The 15,853-nt window shown below is 35.0% G+C and overlaps 1 protein-coding gene across 6 annotated transcripts in view; it reads right to left on the bottom strand.

Moving 5' to 3' along the window:
* Positions 1-15,853, bottom strand: part of LOC123516996 (ADP-ribosylation factor GTPase-activating protein 2-like) — a 41,671-nt gene that overhangs the window by 1,556 nt on the left and 24,262 nt on the right. For 4 of the 6 annotated variants that reach the window (XM_045276802.1, XM_045276804.1, XM_045276805.1 and 1 more), the window contains one exon: positions 11,757-11,858. In XM_045276802.1, coding sequence (XP_045132737.1) covers positions 11,757-11,858 — 102 coding nt within the window. Of the gene's footprint in view, positions 1-7,808; positions 7,834-11,756; positions 11,859-15,853 lie in introns of all 6 variants that reach the window. The other 2 variants (XM_045276803.1, XM_045276806.1) reach the window with 2 other exon arrangements.

Below are 15,853 nucleotides of genomic sequence, written 5' to 3'. Positions count from 1 at the left end.
CTATAGTAATTCTGATGAATTTTTCTCAAAATCACATTGCACTTACCGTCTTACTTGATAATATATATATATATATATATATATATATATATATATATATATATATATATATATATATATATATATATATATATATATATATATATATATATATATTGTGCACCTAAAAAAGGCAGCAAAAACACCATTGAACAAAGTATTGCTATAGCAATTCTGATTAATTTCTCTCAAAAATTACATTGTACTTATTGTCTTACTTAAACAAACTAAAGCCATTTTTCCCACACCAAGGAAGAATAAAATACCAAAATAAGGAAGAAAATACCAGCTGGAAGAGAAATTTGCCCCATGAAAACTACTAGTTGTAAATTGCACACATTTGATTACACAAAGCTCACATTATAGAATTATTGCATTATTCAAAGAATAGACAAGAAGGATCTGCTACTTTAGGAACAAAGGGAACCCAGGTAGTTAAAGAAACACACAATAAGTTGGCAAACAAAGAAGCTTTTAATGTATATATATATATATATATATATATATATATATATATATATATATATATATATATATATATATATATATATATATATATATATATATATATATATATATATATATATATATATATATATATATATATATATATATATATATATATATATATGTATAAAATGGAGACTCAATACTCGAACGTCTAAATACTCTAACTTTTCAATACTCGAATGCAAAAGTTTGATTTAATATTAAAAAAAATACCTTATAGTCAAACATCCACACCCATGGTTGTAAACAAAGGCTCTCTGGCATCCCCTTCTCCCTCCGTCAGTTGTGACTTGAACTGCCACAGTCAGCAGAATAACATTCTCCTGCATTCCATTTATAAACTTATTATTAGTGGTGAAAATATCTGGTAATCAAACTGCCACACATTTATTTGTATACAAAGCTCTGTCATCTCCCTTCTCGCAGCCGCCACTGTGCCATTTTGAAACCGTATTACTGGTAATACTGGTATTACCAATATTAGCAGCATACCAATGCCAGTGCACATCTCTATTCCTCCTGCAGTTTTGAGAAAAACAACATTTTTCTGTGTTGTTGGTAGTTTTTCATTTAGAAATTTACGATGGCACCAAAGAGGCTTATTAGTGATGCAAATAAGGAATCTGGTGAGAGTGCAAGTGTTTAAGGACCACAGCCCTCCATTAGTGGATTCACAGAAATCACACCAGAAAATTTACAAAGACATTTTCATGGATGATAACTCATCCTCCAGCGACCTCCCTCCTCCTCTTCTAAGTTATCCATCACCAGCCTTCACTTACGGTATGTACAAATCAAAATTGTAAAAAAAAAAAAAAAAAATACATTGAAATTTTTACAACTTGAGGTTTTGCTAAGATTAGAATGAATTGCCTGATTTATACGTATCAATAGTCAAACTTTTTAATACTCGAACAGCCATTTGAAACAAATTAAGTTCAAGTATTGAGTCTCCACTGTATGTGTATGTGTGTGTATATATATATATATATATATATATATATATATATATATATATATATATATATATATATATATATATATATATATATATATATATATATATATATATATATATATATATATATATATATATATTGGAACCTTGGTTTACAAACTTAATTAATTCCTGAAGGTTCACAAACCAAAATATTCGTGAACCAAAACCATTTTCCCCATTGAAATTAATGTAAAAATATATTAATCTATTCCTGGATTCCAGGGCTGCATTTGAGAGACCAAATTGGCACACATCCTACAGTCCCGGCAGCACATATCTGTCAGACACTTTTGTGCATCTTTCAGCTAGGGGGAAAAAAAAAAAAGTTGTTGCTATAGCAACGGTGTCTAACTGAACACAAGACAGCATACAGATCACTAGCTGTCCTAGAGGTGAGGTGCCTCTGTGTTGTGACCAAGTATTATGACAAATATGGTGGTGCAAAGAAACATCTCATGAAATCTTGTGATTCCTGAGACTTGCCATACCAGCAAAGCATCTTTGAAATTTTTTTTCTACTGTTCCACATTTGTAATAAAGTAATTATTTTCTGTTTTTCTTAAAGTAGATTGAACAATAGTATTATTTTCAGGATTCTTTGCTGGTATAGCTTCCTTTACTTCTATTATAATACACTTCAGCTTTTTAACACCACTATCACTATAGCTTCCTTTACTTCTATTATAATATACTTCAGCTTCTTAACACCACTATCACAAACATATTTTACTTTCTTGGGAGGCATAATGAGAGCCAATTTAATGCAAAAAGCCAAAAAACAGAATAACACCACAAGAAACACTCTTTACTCTTTACAGTGTGGTACCATGAAAACAACTGATGTTCCGTGCAATGCCATCTTGCAATAAAGCCAGCAACTCTGTTCATGGACCAAGACAAAACTTGTTAATAAAAATTTGGTTCATCAACCGATTTGTTTGTGCATAGGGGCATATGTTAACTGAAGTTCCACTGTATATATATATATATATATATATATATATATATATATATATATATATATATATATATATATATATATATATATATATAGGCAACCCTGACTTAACAAAGGTTCACACAACGAAATTTCGCTACAATGAAGGTTTGCTTTTACTACCATCTGCTCGTTTAACGAACACCAAACTTGCTTTAACGAAATCTTATCCAGGTAATTTTTTCCAAGTTTGAAAGCTCCGCCATGTCACGCAAGCCAACATTTTTGAATACACCAGCGTCTCTAGTGGACAAAACGCGCACTACTCACTCCCCCTAGTATAAAACAATAACAGCGTCAGCAGCAGCTCGTCTTCCCTCGCTCTACATGCCACCAAAACGCCCTGCAATGTCGCCTAGCGTTGCTAAGAAGAAAGGAAGTCTCTTACTCTCGAAGTGAAGCTGGATATTATTCACAGACACGAGAGAGGTGAGAACACTAATAGTATTGCTTCCCACCATGGTTTGACTCTATCTACTGTCTACCATTTTCAAGTCAGCAGACTCTATTAAGAAGGCTGGTGAGATCATATCTTCCTTGCAAGCTAAAAGAACCACCTGAACTCGTGACTCTGCAATGGATAAAATGGAAAGCCTTGTGGAAATATGGTACACAAGTTTTGTATGCGGTACAATGATGCACCCTTTGTTTACATTCCACAGATTGCCAGCTAGCGTATTTCCCACTCTACTCTCCCTCCTTTCATAAATTTAAGATCATCAACATTATAAAGTTACTTACATACATACATTAGTGTACATTATAATGACTTAGTCTTAAATTAAACTGCTTAAATGTTTAACTTCATAATTTTTACTTTCATTAAAGCTTTTACTGTACTATGATGCACTCACTTTTTTTACTCTCAATGGAAGTTCAAGTCAGGGGTTAAACTTGTTAGAATTGGTTCGCATAACGAAAATTCGCTTAACGAAAGGTTTTTATTTTTATTAGGAACGTAACCCCTTCGTTAAGCAGGGGTTGCCTGTATATACAGTGGAACTCAATACTCAAACTTAATGAGTTCCAAATGGCTGTTCGAGTATTAAAAAGTTTGACTATTGATACCGACAAATCAGGTAATTCGTTCTAATCTTACCAAAACCTCAAGTTTATAAAAATTTGAATGTATTTTTTTTTTTTTTACAATTTTGATTTCTACATACCGTAAGTGAAGGCTGTAATGAATAACTTAGAAGAGGAGGGGAGAAGGGTGGGGAGGAGGAGGGAGGTCGCTGGAGGATGAGTCACCCTCCATGAAAACATCTTTGTAAAGTTTCTCCCGGTGTGATTCCTATGAATCTACTAATGGAGGGCTATGGTTCACTAACACTTGCAATCTCACCAGATTCCTTATTGTCACTAATAATATGCCACTTTGGTGCCATTATAAGTCTCTAAATGAAAAACTACTGACAGAATGCAGAAGAATGTTATCTTTCTCAAGACTGCAGCAGACTAAGGATGCACACCAGCATCGGTATACCGGTATTATGGTAATACTGGTATTACTTGCATTACCAGTAATATAGTATGAGAACGGTACAGTGGCAGCTGCGAGAAGGGAGTTGACAGAGTTTTGTATAAAAGCAAATGTACGGCGGTTTGATCACTAGATATTTTCACCACTAATAAGCCTTTGGTGTTAATGTAAGTTTATAAATGAAAACTACAGACAGAATGCAGGAGAATGTTATTCTGATGACCGTGGCAACACAAGTCACAACTGGCAGAGGAGAAACGGGGACCCCAGGGAGCTTTTGTTTACAACCATGGGTGTGGACGTTCGACTATAAAGTATTTTTTCAAGTATTAAATCGAACTTTTGCATTCGAGTATTGAAAAGTTTGAGTATCTAGACGTTCAAGTATGGAGTCTCCACTGTATGTATGTATGTATGTATGTATGTATGTGTATATATATATATATATATATATATATATATATATATATATATATATATATATATATATATATATATATATATATATATATATATATATATATATATATATATATATATATATATATATATATATATATATATATATATATATATATATATATATATATATATATATATATATATAGATCCACCAAAGTGTAACGTAGAAGTTGAAGAAAAGACACAATAAATTCACCATTTCTATTCAAACACTTCCAGAAATGTCACAAGTGTTTAAATGGAAATGGTGATTTTACCGTGACTTTTCTTCAACACACACACACACACACACATATATATATATATATATATATATATATATATATATATATATATATATATATATATATATATATATATATATATATATATATATATACTGTATATATTGAAATAGAGGCTAGAATAGATTAGAACAAGAAGGATTCATGGATGCTTTCAGTGGGAATGACTTAACTGATTAAAGAGTGACCAAGATTTCTTTTTTCTTTTATGTAAAATATACATCATGTACCAAAAAGAAAAGTGTAATACAGTGGCCATAAAAAAGTATACATTTTCACCACAATAAAAAATGTACACACATGAATATCTGTGTATTGTTTATTTGTGTTCCTGCCACCAGCAGAGTGGGTGGAACTAGTGATGTTGGTCGGCTAGAGCCCACCTCTATTCCTTGTTCCTTACCAAACCAGGCCTCAGTGTGACTCCAGCACTTCTGCAGAGAGGGTTTTTGTTATGCTGCTCCTGAGCACCCCTATTTGCTACTTGCGTGCCAACTTCAATGTGCTACCAGACACCACACATTCATTATTGTGGGTTATGCACAGATGTCTCTTCAAGGTAAAACCCTGGCCTTTGCCTTCCTAGTTGAAGGCTGGTCTGTTATACATGTAATGGCAGAATTAAAGGTGACATGGATGATCATTTACAAGCTAAAAATCAAAGCAAAGAATCTCCATCTTGGTGAAGTACCAGCCAGAAAACCAGGCTCTGGGGTACCAAGGAAGATGTCTCCACACACAGGCAAGGTCCTGGCAAGAGAGGTGAAGGAAGATCCTTCGATTACAGCTGTCAGCCTGAAAGAGAAATACCTCAACCTCCTGCAGAATGTTTTACTTTTTTCCTGAGAACGTAATGATGAAGGCAACTAATCATATTGAGGTCTTGGAGGAGCACATGCTGACATTTTGGAGCATTCACAAATCAGAATATTCTATGCATGACTTAGCACCAGCACGTAAGTCCAAAACTGTCAAGTTCATAGTGAAAAACAATATACATGTTTTCGACTAGCCAGACTACCCCAGACGTCAACCCCACCAAAAATGACTGACAAATAATGAAGATCAAGCTGGAGAATTCACGCCACAGTAGCATCAAGAACCTGACAGAGGAGCTGAAAAAGATATGGATCTACTTCCATGCCTCCTACTTCTCCACCCTTGCTGCTTCCATGCCCAAGAGGATCCAGAGTGTTCTGAAGTCCATGGGGAATATTTCCAAAATACTAATCATACGATAAAATTTTAAATAAAACAGCCCTATTTTGTATTGTATAGTTCTACTAACCAAAATTCAATGATGTATACTTTTTTTGCGGCCACTGTAATGAAGCGGTTAATAAAATGTTATTTTTGACAGATCTAAAATGTAAAATAAATCTGAGATGCAGCAAATCTGAAATGCAGTACACATAGCTTTACGAGTACTTGACAAAATTTCATAAGGTACAAAATGCTTACAAGTTTGTAACATGTGTAATATGTGGTTTGTGTATTGTACATAATGAGCTACAATAAGCACAAACTGAAAAAGAAAGTTTTTTGCATCTCTTACAAAACAGCTCATCTTTCATTTATAATCATACTTCATTTGAACATCTTTTTTCAGCTACTTTTTCACTTGAACATTCATGCTTCTTTTACGACATACTCTTTTGTAAACTCCAAGACTGATGCAATGGAGTTTATCATAATTATTTTTCTTGCATTACCGGAATCCCTCTGTTTTGGCCCAATACATTCAATTAAAAAAATATAGAATAATGGATAAATATAGAAAATTTTTAGCCTATCTATTATGTCTCTATTCTAGCCTCTTTTCTTACCTTATGAAAATTGAGATTTTTTTTTTTTAATTAAGCACTTTTTTTCAGAATGAGACATAGAATAAAGGAAGAAGCTGAAATGATTATGTTCCTAATCACCAACACCTAAGAGATAACAATGAAAATTAAACATGCTTGTTGGTAAGTACAAAAGGAAATAATGAAAAAGAAATTATCACTGTCATTACGTCCCATCACAAAAAGGAAATAAATACTCAATATTCATTATATATTTCTGTTAATAATATGTACCAGCACTCGACTACTCAAAAGAAATATTCATAAAAATATGAAGAAACAAACTAGAAAATCAATTAAAAATCATGACATACATAATACATTTAAATAATGGCATACAAAGTTTAAACATAAGTTGACTCAATCAGAGAAATTGTATCTGTTTTCCAACTTCTGTAAAATGCAAAATGAACAAATCCACACAAAAGAATCATAAAAATGTACTTGATGGATTTTTGTACTATCCATAAATGCAGACCTGTAGACACTGATCACAAATCAACTCGATGTTTAATTAACTAATTTATTTTTCTTTTATATTTTTTTTTTATGTCCTGGCCTATAGCGCCTGTAGGTAACTTCAAGAGTAAGGGAAGTGTTGTTCAAAAGGCACCAAGCCTTTTGTTTTGTAGGATTGCAGGATATTAGGAAGGTAATTTCTATCCCCCTCCTACTTCCCATCCTTACTATCAATTTACATTTATCACTGTCAAGTGTGGCTTGCTGAAAGCAAAATAAGGGTTGCTAACTTTGACTAATGGAACCCTGCCTTGAAGTTCAGCAAGGTCTACAGACTTATAACAGGACACTGTCACAAAATCTAACATATCTCAAAAGATTAACAATTTGTACATTTCAGCAAATTTAAATAAAACATACACAATTTAAAAAATGAAGAGTAAAGAGTAAATAAAAATTGGCAATTAAATGCTTTGTACACATAATATCAAATACTAATTAGTGAAAGAACCATAATTTGATCTATTTGAAGGTAGCTTTGGGCAGAAGCAATAATTTGCTACTTCAGAACTGCAAGAAAATCACTGGTGTATATCTTATTTAAAATAAACATGATTGAAAAGGTTAGTTTTCAGTAAGCATGATTGTTGTAATCAAATGAACAAAAAGGCAGCATGCAGTGTAGAACCAAACATGCAAAATTATCATGCACAAGGTAGACTGTACTTACTAGTCTAACCGTGTCATCATTTTCTCTGAAGAACAGAAAAAAATGCATGAGTTAGTAACTATACCAGTTCAGAAGGAATGAACAAGGAATATGCAGAAAGAACATGGCAAAGTATTAGTGAAGCATCTATGCCCATAATGACAGCTAACACTGTACTCTGTGGACATTCCTAATAGACTAGATACACATGCTCATGGGAAGGTGTATGTTCCTGTATATACTAGTACACATACAATCTCTCTCTCTCTCTCTCTCTCTCTCTCTCTCTCTCTCTCTCTCTCTCTCTCTCTCTCTCTCTCTCTCTCAGTAATTGATTGTTTATCTTAGTGCTGTAAATTATATGTGCAATACTGAGTTCTATCTTGGCTAACAGCAGTGTCTTGATGTAAGAAGTATCATTCTCCCAAATCCTTGCTGTTCTGGTGCTATAATTTGTATATTCCAGCAATGCAGTGGCCTTGTATCCTACGACATTATGAATAACCTAGCCAGGTTTGAGTAAGGTAAAAATAGACTAGCACTATACCATTCACTGGATTATTATTTCCTTCATTACTATGCACATACATGTCAAGTAAGCTGGGGTAAGAGTTTATTAAATACGAGGCACTGTGACACCCCAAGACATGCTTTTCAGTAGCACACCGCTAAAAGTTCTTTATCTACATTCATTGATGAACAATGAGTTCCTGTCAAAAAGCAATCAATTGGCTAAATCTAAAACAAGTGTATAGCCAAAACTTAACTTGAGAAATCTATCAAATGAAATAAAATGTTAACACACAAAAGTGTGGAAAGTAAATGAAAGAAAAATAATAAATGCTTGAGATTTCAAATAAATATCTAAAAAAAAAAGTATCTCAACATGTTAGAGAAAGAAGCCACAAAGATCATGCACACAAGCAAGCTGAAAATATAAAAACATTGCCGCTATGCAAAGAAAATGTGGATGCCCTCGTCACCCTCACTTCCACAAGCCACAAAACCCAATGACAATTACACATTTTGTTAGGCACATTACCTAAAAAGAATTATAACACATAAATACAAAAAAAACAATATATATACAACTGCAGTTTTCTAATAGTGAGACTTTCTTTTGCTATGTACAGAAAAGTATCATGTGACAAATCAAAATGTCCAATCTCAGAAGAGTTTGCAGAATAGTACACATACATATTGTTAGATCTTTTCAATTACCAGCCTTCACTTTACAAAGAAGAAACCCAAACACCTACTTTCAAATTGTTGCATAACAATTTAATCATGTTAACTATTGTGCTGAGCTACTGCTGCACATTTTACTTATTAGAAAGGCCTGAATATATTCAATAAGTAATTTTTCTTAGCAAAGAAGGTGATTTTTAGCTGAAATTACTAGTGTGTGTGAGTAAACTTGGTAAGACTGAATTACATACTAGGTGTATTGTCCCCCATTTTAAAATTTCACTTTGATGGTGAAACTGAGTTTGCATCACTCCAGATTTAAAGGGAAAACTCAAATGTGTTGCAATAAAATGATGTCCTTATTTCAATAAGGCAACTGCAGGTAAGTATCTACTGATGCATTGACTATATCTAAAAACTTTGTAAATAACTTAAAATGCAGCACAACATAGTTTATCCCTTTTAATGGCAAATAGCTTAATTTATATTTTAAGTTAAACTATAAACTGAAAAGTCAAGAGTACTGAAAATCCTTGCCAATGTGTAATCTTCGAGCATGAAATATGACTGTAAGATGGAGAGAGGGAGGGAGTGAAAGTATATATATATATATATATATATATATATATATATATATATATATATATATATATATATATATATATATATATATATATATATTTGCACCTACACCAATGACCAACATGACATGACAACATCTAATCTTAACTTCATTAAACATGCGTCATCATACATGGACTGAAGTCAACAGTAAAATGTACTTCTTGACTAACTCAGGCTACAAAGGCTTTTATCTTACAACCTTAACCAAGATGCCTGATAAGACCCAGCGTATGGCCACAAAGCTCAACAAGCTGTTGTCTGCCTTTTATCCAAACCAATTTCTATCACAAAATTAGAAGTGTGATGTAGATGATACTGCTTGCATGATAATGTGATCATTATTTTCCGAAATGTATGTGAACTAACTTATTTAGTGTTACTGAAGATTATTAATCCAAAGTAAATATCTTGAGTATTTAGGAACCAATTTTGTTGTATTGTTTAAAGAAAAAGCGTAACTGCCAAACAACTTCTCACCTACTTAAATAATACTTGGTGTTCACATTCAAAAACATTGTATGGCTTCTAGGAGAGGAGGACTAATGTATCCTATTAGTAACCATTTAGAGAAATAATATTTCCATTGTTGGGGAGGACCAATTTATTCTATGACTAACAGTTTAAGTAAATAATATTTATATTGTCACGGAAGACTAGCTTATTTTATGAATAATAGTTTTGATAAATTATATTTACACTATCTGAGTTTTTTTACATCTAAAATATATCATATTAAAATCTAAGTGCCATAGGAATGAATAGTCACATAACTATCAAGAGGAAAAATATCCAATTCAAAACTAAGAGTTACAGGAGTCTGCCATAGAACAAAGGAATTTAAGTACTTTTAAGATTAAAAAAGAATATGTATAACCTTCAAATTGAATTTCATACATGGTATTTTCTACTGTAGAGGCAAATCAATGCAGTGATATTTCAGATTTTAAAACTTTGTCAAACCACATTTTTTTTAGTTTCTCTAAAATATTTCTAATATGTGCCTCATACAGGCATGTTAGGTAAAAATGCATTAGCACATGATCCAATACTTCATCAAGTGTATTGGAGAACAGATTATTTTTGTCATTGTTACTGGTTTTGAATTCTTGTTACACAAGATGGAAAACAAATTTATAACTATGAAAACTTTCTAAGTTTCCATATGTTTAAATAAACCAATCATTCTTTACATAACCATTTTTCAGTATTTCAACTTGATAATTACACTCTCAAAGTGAGTAAATATAATTTCAAAAGTCATTATAACAGCAGCATTGATCACTTGAGAACAATTTAGTCACCTGAATCTTTACAAGTAGTAGATACCTATTCTCTATTATATATTTTTTTTAAATATTATCTAATTGAGCAAGAATACACATTACTGGATTTTATGTCCAAAGAGTTGTCTTCTCATGGAAGACTGTAACTCTGATAACTATGGAATATTACCAAGCATTAGCAAAATGGTTAGTTCTGCATTGGAGAGAGGTTCTGCTTTGTTCACTGGTAAGGTATTAGACTTTATAAATGTATTACACTCAGCTATCTTTAGTTTCTCCATGTTGTCCTAAATTTTACTGAACTGAAACAATACACAACACTTATAACCACAACCATTTGCCCTACATCAAACGTGCTCTTCATCAGTTATTAAGGGATTCTTTGATTTTACCATTTACTTATTTTCTCTTAATTATGGAGCAAATATAAAATGTGTCCAAGTTACAGCTTATAAATAAATATTATATTTTAAGATTAAATGATTTTAGAATAAATATTGGATCTCAGAATTAAAATACATAAAAGAATATAACAGTAACTAAATGTAATCATTAGCAATAACTAACAACAATATAAAAGGCCTACATAAAGTATATTAGTCCTCAGTAATTCAATAAATAAATGAAAAGCTACAAATATCAATGTGTATCTATACCCCTCACACAAATTGCAAACATTTCATTACTTACATGCCACCACCACCACCTCCACCACCACTACTTAAGTATACCACTACCACCAGTTCTCCAATCAAACCAATCTCACTTCAACACTGTGCAAGCAACACACAGGAGAGGTGATGTTAGTAAAGCCCGAATTATGGTAGCAGCAACTAAGCACAGTGGCCGGGCACACCCTCCACTACTCCAATACCTGAAGAGAGGACATAACGTTGTTTGCCAGGTTCCCCAGCCGGCCAGCCACCTTGGTCACACCTTGCCGGACAGACTCTCGCACTTCATCCAGGTCTGGGGCCTGAGGGATGGGAAGGGGGAGGGACTGGGGTGATCCCACCATGACCAAGTTGCACTTTAGGTGCTGTTCTGCCTGCTGCTCCATCAACTGTTCTCCTTCTCCTACATGGTATATTTCCTACTCTCCTTAATCTTTCTTACCTCTTTTTTTATATTCAGTATTTTTTATACTACACTGAACAAACATTGATCATTTTTCAGTTTAGAAGAGTAGGATCCAGACACTTCTTTCTTTCTATAACTATGACTTTTCTTAATTCCCTCAGAGGACTTCCACAAGATGGTTACAACAGAAAAGAGACAAGAAAGAAAAAAGAAGGAAGAGACCACTCATTCAGATAGCATTGACATATGAAACAAATATGCTATTGCAATAACAAACAAGTTTTCAATATAGTCAACTATATTATGGAAGTTCTTAACTATATACCATACAGACACTTTTAACTCTTCTTTCACAACAGCATTGCCATCCTTTCTATTCCTTAATCCCTATATCTCTTACCTTGAAGTAATTGACTGGCAGACTAGGTTCTATTCCTTATTCCTTACATGTCACCTGGCATTACAGCACCCAGCAATACTTTTTCTTGGCTCTAAACTTAGTAAATTTATCCTAAAATGAGAACAAATATGACAAAAAAGGCATGATAATGAACAATATTTTCAGTTTATAAAAAAAATTAAAATATAAACACTAAACTACTGTATATGCTGGAATATAAGACAACTCGATACATAAGATGATCCCCACTTTTCTAAGGAAATGTTTATGTTTTGAGCTCTTACTGCTGTTTAAGAAAACCCTGTTAACCCCTTCAGTACCGGATGTGTGTTTTGTGACACGTGCGTGTCACGACTGAGTTCATGCGCCAGGAACCGAGGGTGCTCCCTGTGACACGCACATGCCACGGTTATAAGCTGTGTGTATTGAGGGCTCTCAAGGCCTCGGTTTCTGGGTTATTTCTACCCACGTGGTGGCAAGTGTCTGTGTTTACAAACATAAGGCTGCAGCCATTCGTGGGACGGTTTGAAACTTCATAAACTTTGACCAATGAGTTATTGTCAGTGCTGTGACGTAATTTGTGAAGACCAATCATCATATTATATTTTTTTTATACATCATATTTTCTGACCTACGTATGGCAACACATGCTTGTCGAGTGCCGCAATGCGATATTCTCTAGCTTCTGTTCAGTGCTGCCCGAAGTTTTTTGTGGTAGCACGCGCGGATTTACTTCGCAATTATGGATATCTCTACAACTGACAGTGAAGATGAATATGATGGTGGGACAAAAGTGAATTTGAGGGGTCTGATGTCTCAATGGAAGGTGATGATACTTTGTTTGATCCTGAAGCTATCAGTGATGTAGAGAGTGATGCTAGCAGCGGCGAGAGTATTGAGACGTTGTCCGCCAGCAGTGGCCTGTCATGCAGCCCTCCTGCCTCACCCCCCACAGCTGCTGGTAGACAAACAGATTTCACACTTCTTTCAGACCCATTCTCTGACACCAGACCTAACCCTCTACCTACAAGTAACACTGATTTTCCTGATTTACATCCTAGTATTATTCTACATCATGAAGCTAGTGCTATGAGTGATCTAGACTGTTTTCAGTTATTCATGGGGAAAGATGTGATTGCTGCTCTGTGTCTCTGGACCAACACATGTGCTGCATATTTTTTTTTACTCAAATGACATGTTGTGGGGTTTCTCTGATAGAAAACATAAAAATAAACAATATAGCGTGAACAGGGTGTTTGTGAGAAGCTGAAGACTACTGCACGGACGATGCGGAGGAGTGCGTGGGCAGTCGGTTCGGCAGCGAAACGTCTTGTTTACATAAGGTTGACGGGTCGGTAACGAAGGGGTTAATGGTGAACGGTACATCACTGACAAGCCACAACATGAAGGGCTTGCGTGGTGGCCAGTTCCCTCACTTAAGTACATTAGTATCATGGCAAAATTCACTATCCCTGTTCTACAGTTTCATGAATTTCTGAGTTCCGAATTGGCAGGAACGTGCATTACTTTCTTTTCTTGATGACTACATTACTTATCGCCACAGGTTTATTGCTCACCCCCAACTGGCCCCTGGGGAGCCATAATATGGCCTTCCCTCACTACCACTGCCGCTATTTTCAAAATACAGTTCCCCTTTATTCATTAGTCCAACAATTAGCTCACAAACAAGTACCTTAAAATTTAAGAGGTTAATGGAATTAAAAATCAAGGCTATGATTGGCTAAACAAAAACAATATTTATCGATGACATGGTTTGTTACCCTAATTGGTAACTGATGATTATTATTATAGCATGGCTGGGTGCGCCAACACATGACACCGTCAGTAAACATTCAACATCCATAGAGACTAGCTTAATATGTCATGGAGCCTATATATATAGGTAATGTACACATGTGTGTGTGTGTTTCACTGTTTGATCTGCTGCAGTCTCTCACGAGACAGCCAGACGTTACCCTACGGAACGAGCTCAGAGCTCATTATTTCCGATCTTCGGATAGGCCTAAGACCAGGCACACACCACACACCGGAACAACAAGGTCACAACTCCTTGATTTACATCCCGTACCTACTCACTGCTAGGTGAACAGGGGCTACACGTGAAAGGAGACACACCCAAATATCTCCACCCGGCCGGGGAATCGAACCCCGGTCCTCTGGCTTGTGAAGCCAGCGCTCTAACCACTGAGCTACCGGGCGTGTGTGTGTGTGTGTGTGTGTGTGTGTGTGTGTGTGTGTGTGTGTGTGTGTGTGTGTGTGTGTATTTACCTAGTTGTAGTTTTACAGGGCCTGGGCTTGTGTGTGTGTGTATTCACTGTTTGATCTGCTGCAGTCTCTGACGAGACAGCCAGACGTTACCCTACGGAGCGAGCTCAGAGCTCATTATTTCCGATCTTGGGATAGGTCTGAGACCAGGCACACACCACACACCGGGACAACAAGGTCACAACTCCTCGATTTACATCCCGTACCTACTCACTGCTAGGTGAACAGGGGCTACACGTGAAAGGAGACACACCCAAATATCTCCACCCGGCCGGGGAATCGAACCCCGGTTATCTGGCTTGTGAAGCCAGCGCTCTAACCACTGAGCTACCGGGCTGTGTGTGTGTGTGTGTGTGTGTGTGTGTGTGTGTGTAATTCACCACCACCACGGTGGTGAATTACACACACACACACACACACACACACACACACACACACACACACACACAACAACTGTAACTACAACTACAACTAGTGTGTGTGTGTGTGTGTGTGTGTGTGTGTGTGTGTGTGTGTGTGTGTGTGTGTGTGTGTGTGTGTATTTACCTAGTTGTAGTTTTACAGGGCCTGGGCTTTATGCTCGTGTGGCCCTGTCTCCATATCTTATCCAATCTTACTTTAAAAGTATGCATACTCGTTGCAGACACTACTTCTTCATTTAAATTGTTCCACATCTCAATACATCTTTGCGGGAAACTATATTTTTTAACATCTCTCAGACATCTTCTCTTTCTCAGCTTTTTACTATGCGATCTTATGCTTTGGATGTCATATTCTTCTCTCAGGATCAGTTTCTCATTATCCACTTGGTCCATTCCGTTGATCAATTTATAAACTTGTATCAGATCTCCTCTCTCCTTCTTTGTTCCACGGTTGGTAGATCCATAGCCTTTAGTCTCTCCTCATATGTCATCCCTTCAAATTCTGGAACCATTCTTGTAGCCATTTTTTGTAGTCTCTCCAATTTCCTTATGTGTTTCTTTTTATGAGGGGTCCACACTACTCCTGCATATTCCAATCTGGGTCTTATTATAGTACTTATCAATTTCTTCATCATTTCTTTGTCCATGTAGTGAAATGCTACTCCAATATTCCTTAGCAAATTATATGTTTCTCTAAAAATTCTATCAATATGGCTTACTGGTTGATTGTTTTCTTCCATCGTCACTCCTAAGTCCTTTTCCTTTTTACTTTCTCCAGTTCTA

The sequence above is a fragment of the Portunus trituberculatus genome, chromosome 41 (genome assembly GCF_017591435.1).
Source record: "Portunus trituberculatus isolate SZX2019 chromosome 41, ASM1759143v1, whole genome shotgun sequence".
Lineage (NCBI taxonomy): Eukaryota > Metazoa > Arthropoda > Malacostraca > Decapoda > Portunidae > Portunus > Portunus trituberculatus.
The sequence above is the reverse complement of the archived record's forward strand: the minus strand, read 5'-3'. Positions and strand labels throughout refer to the sequence as shown.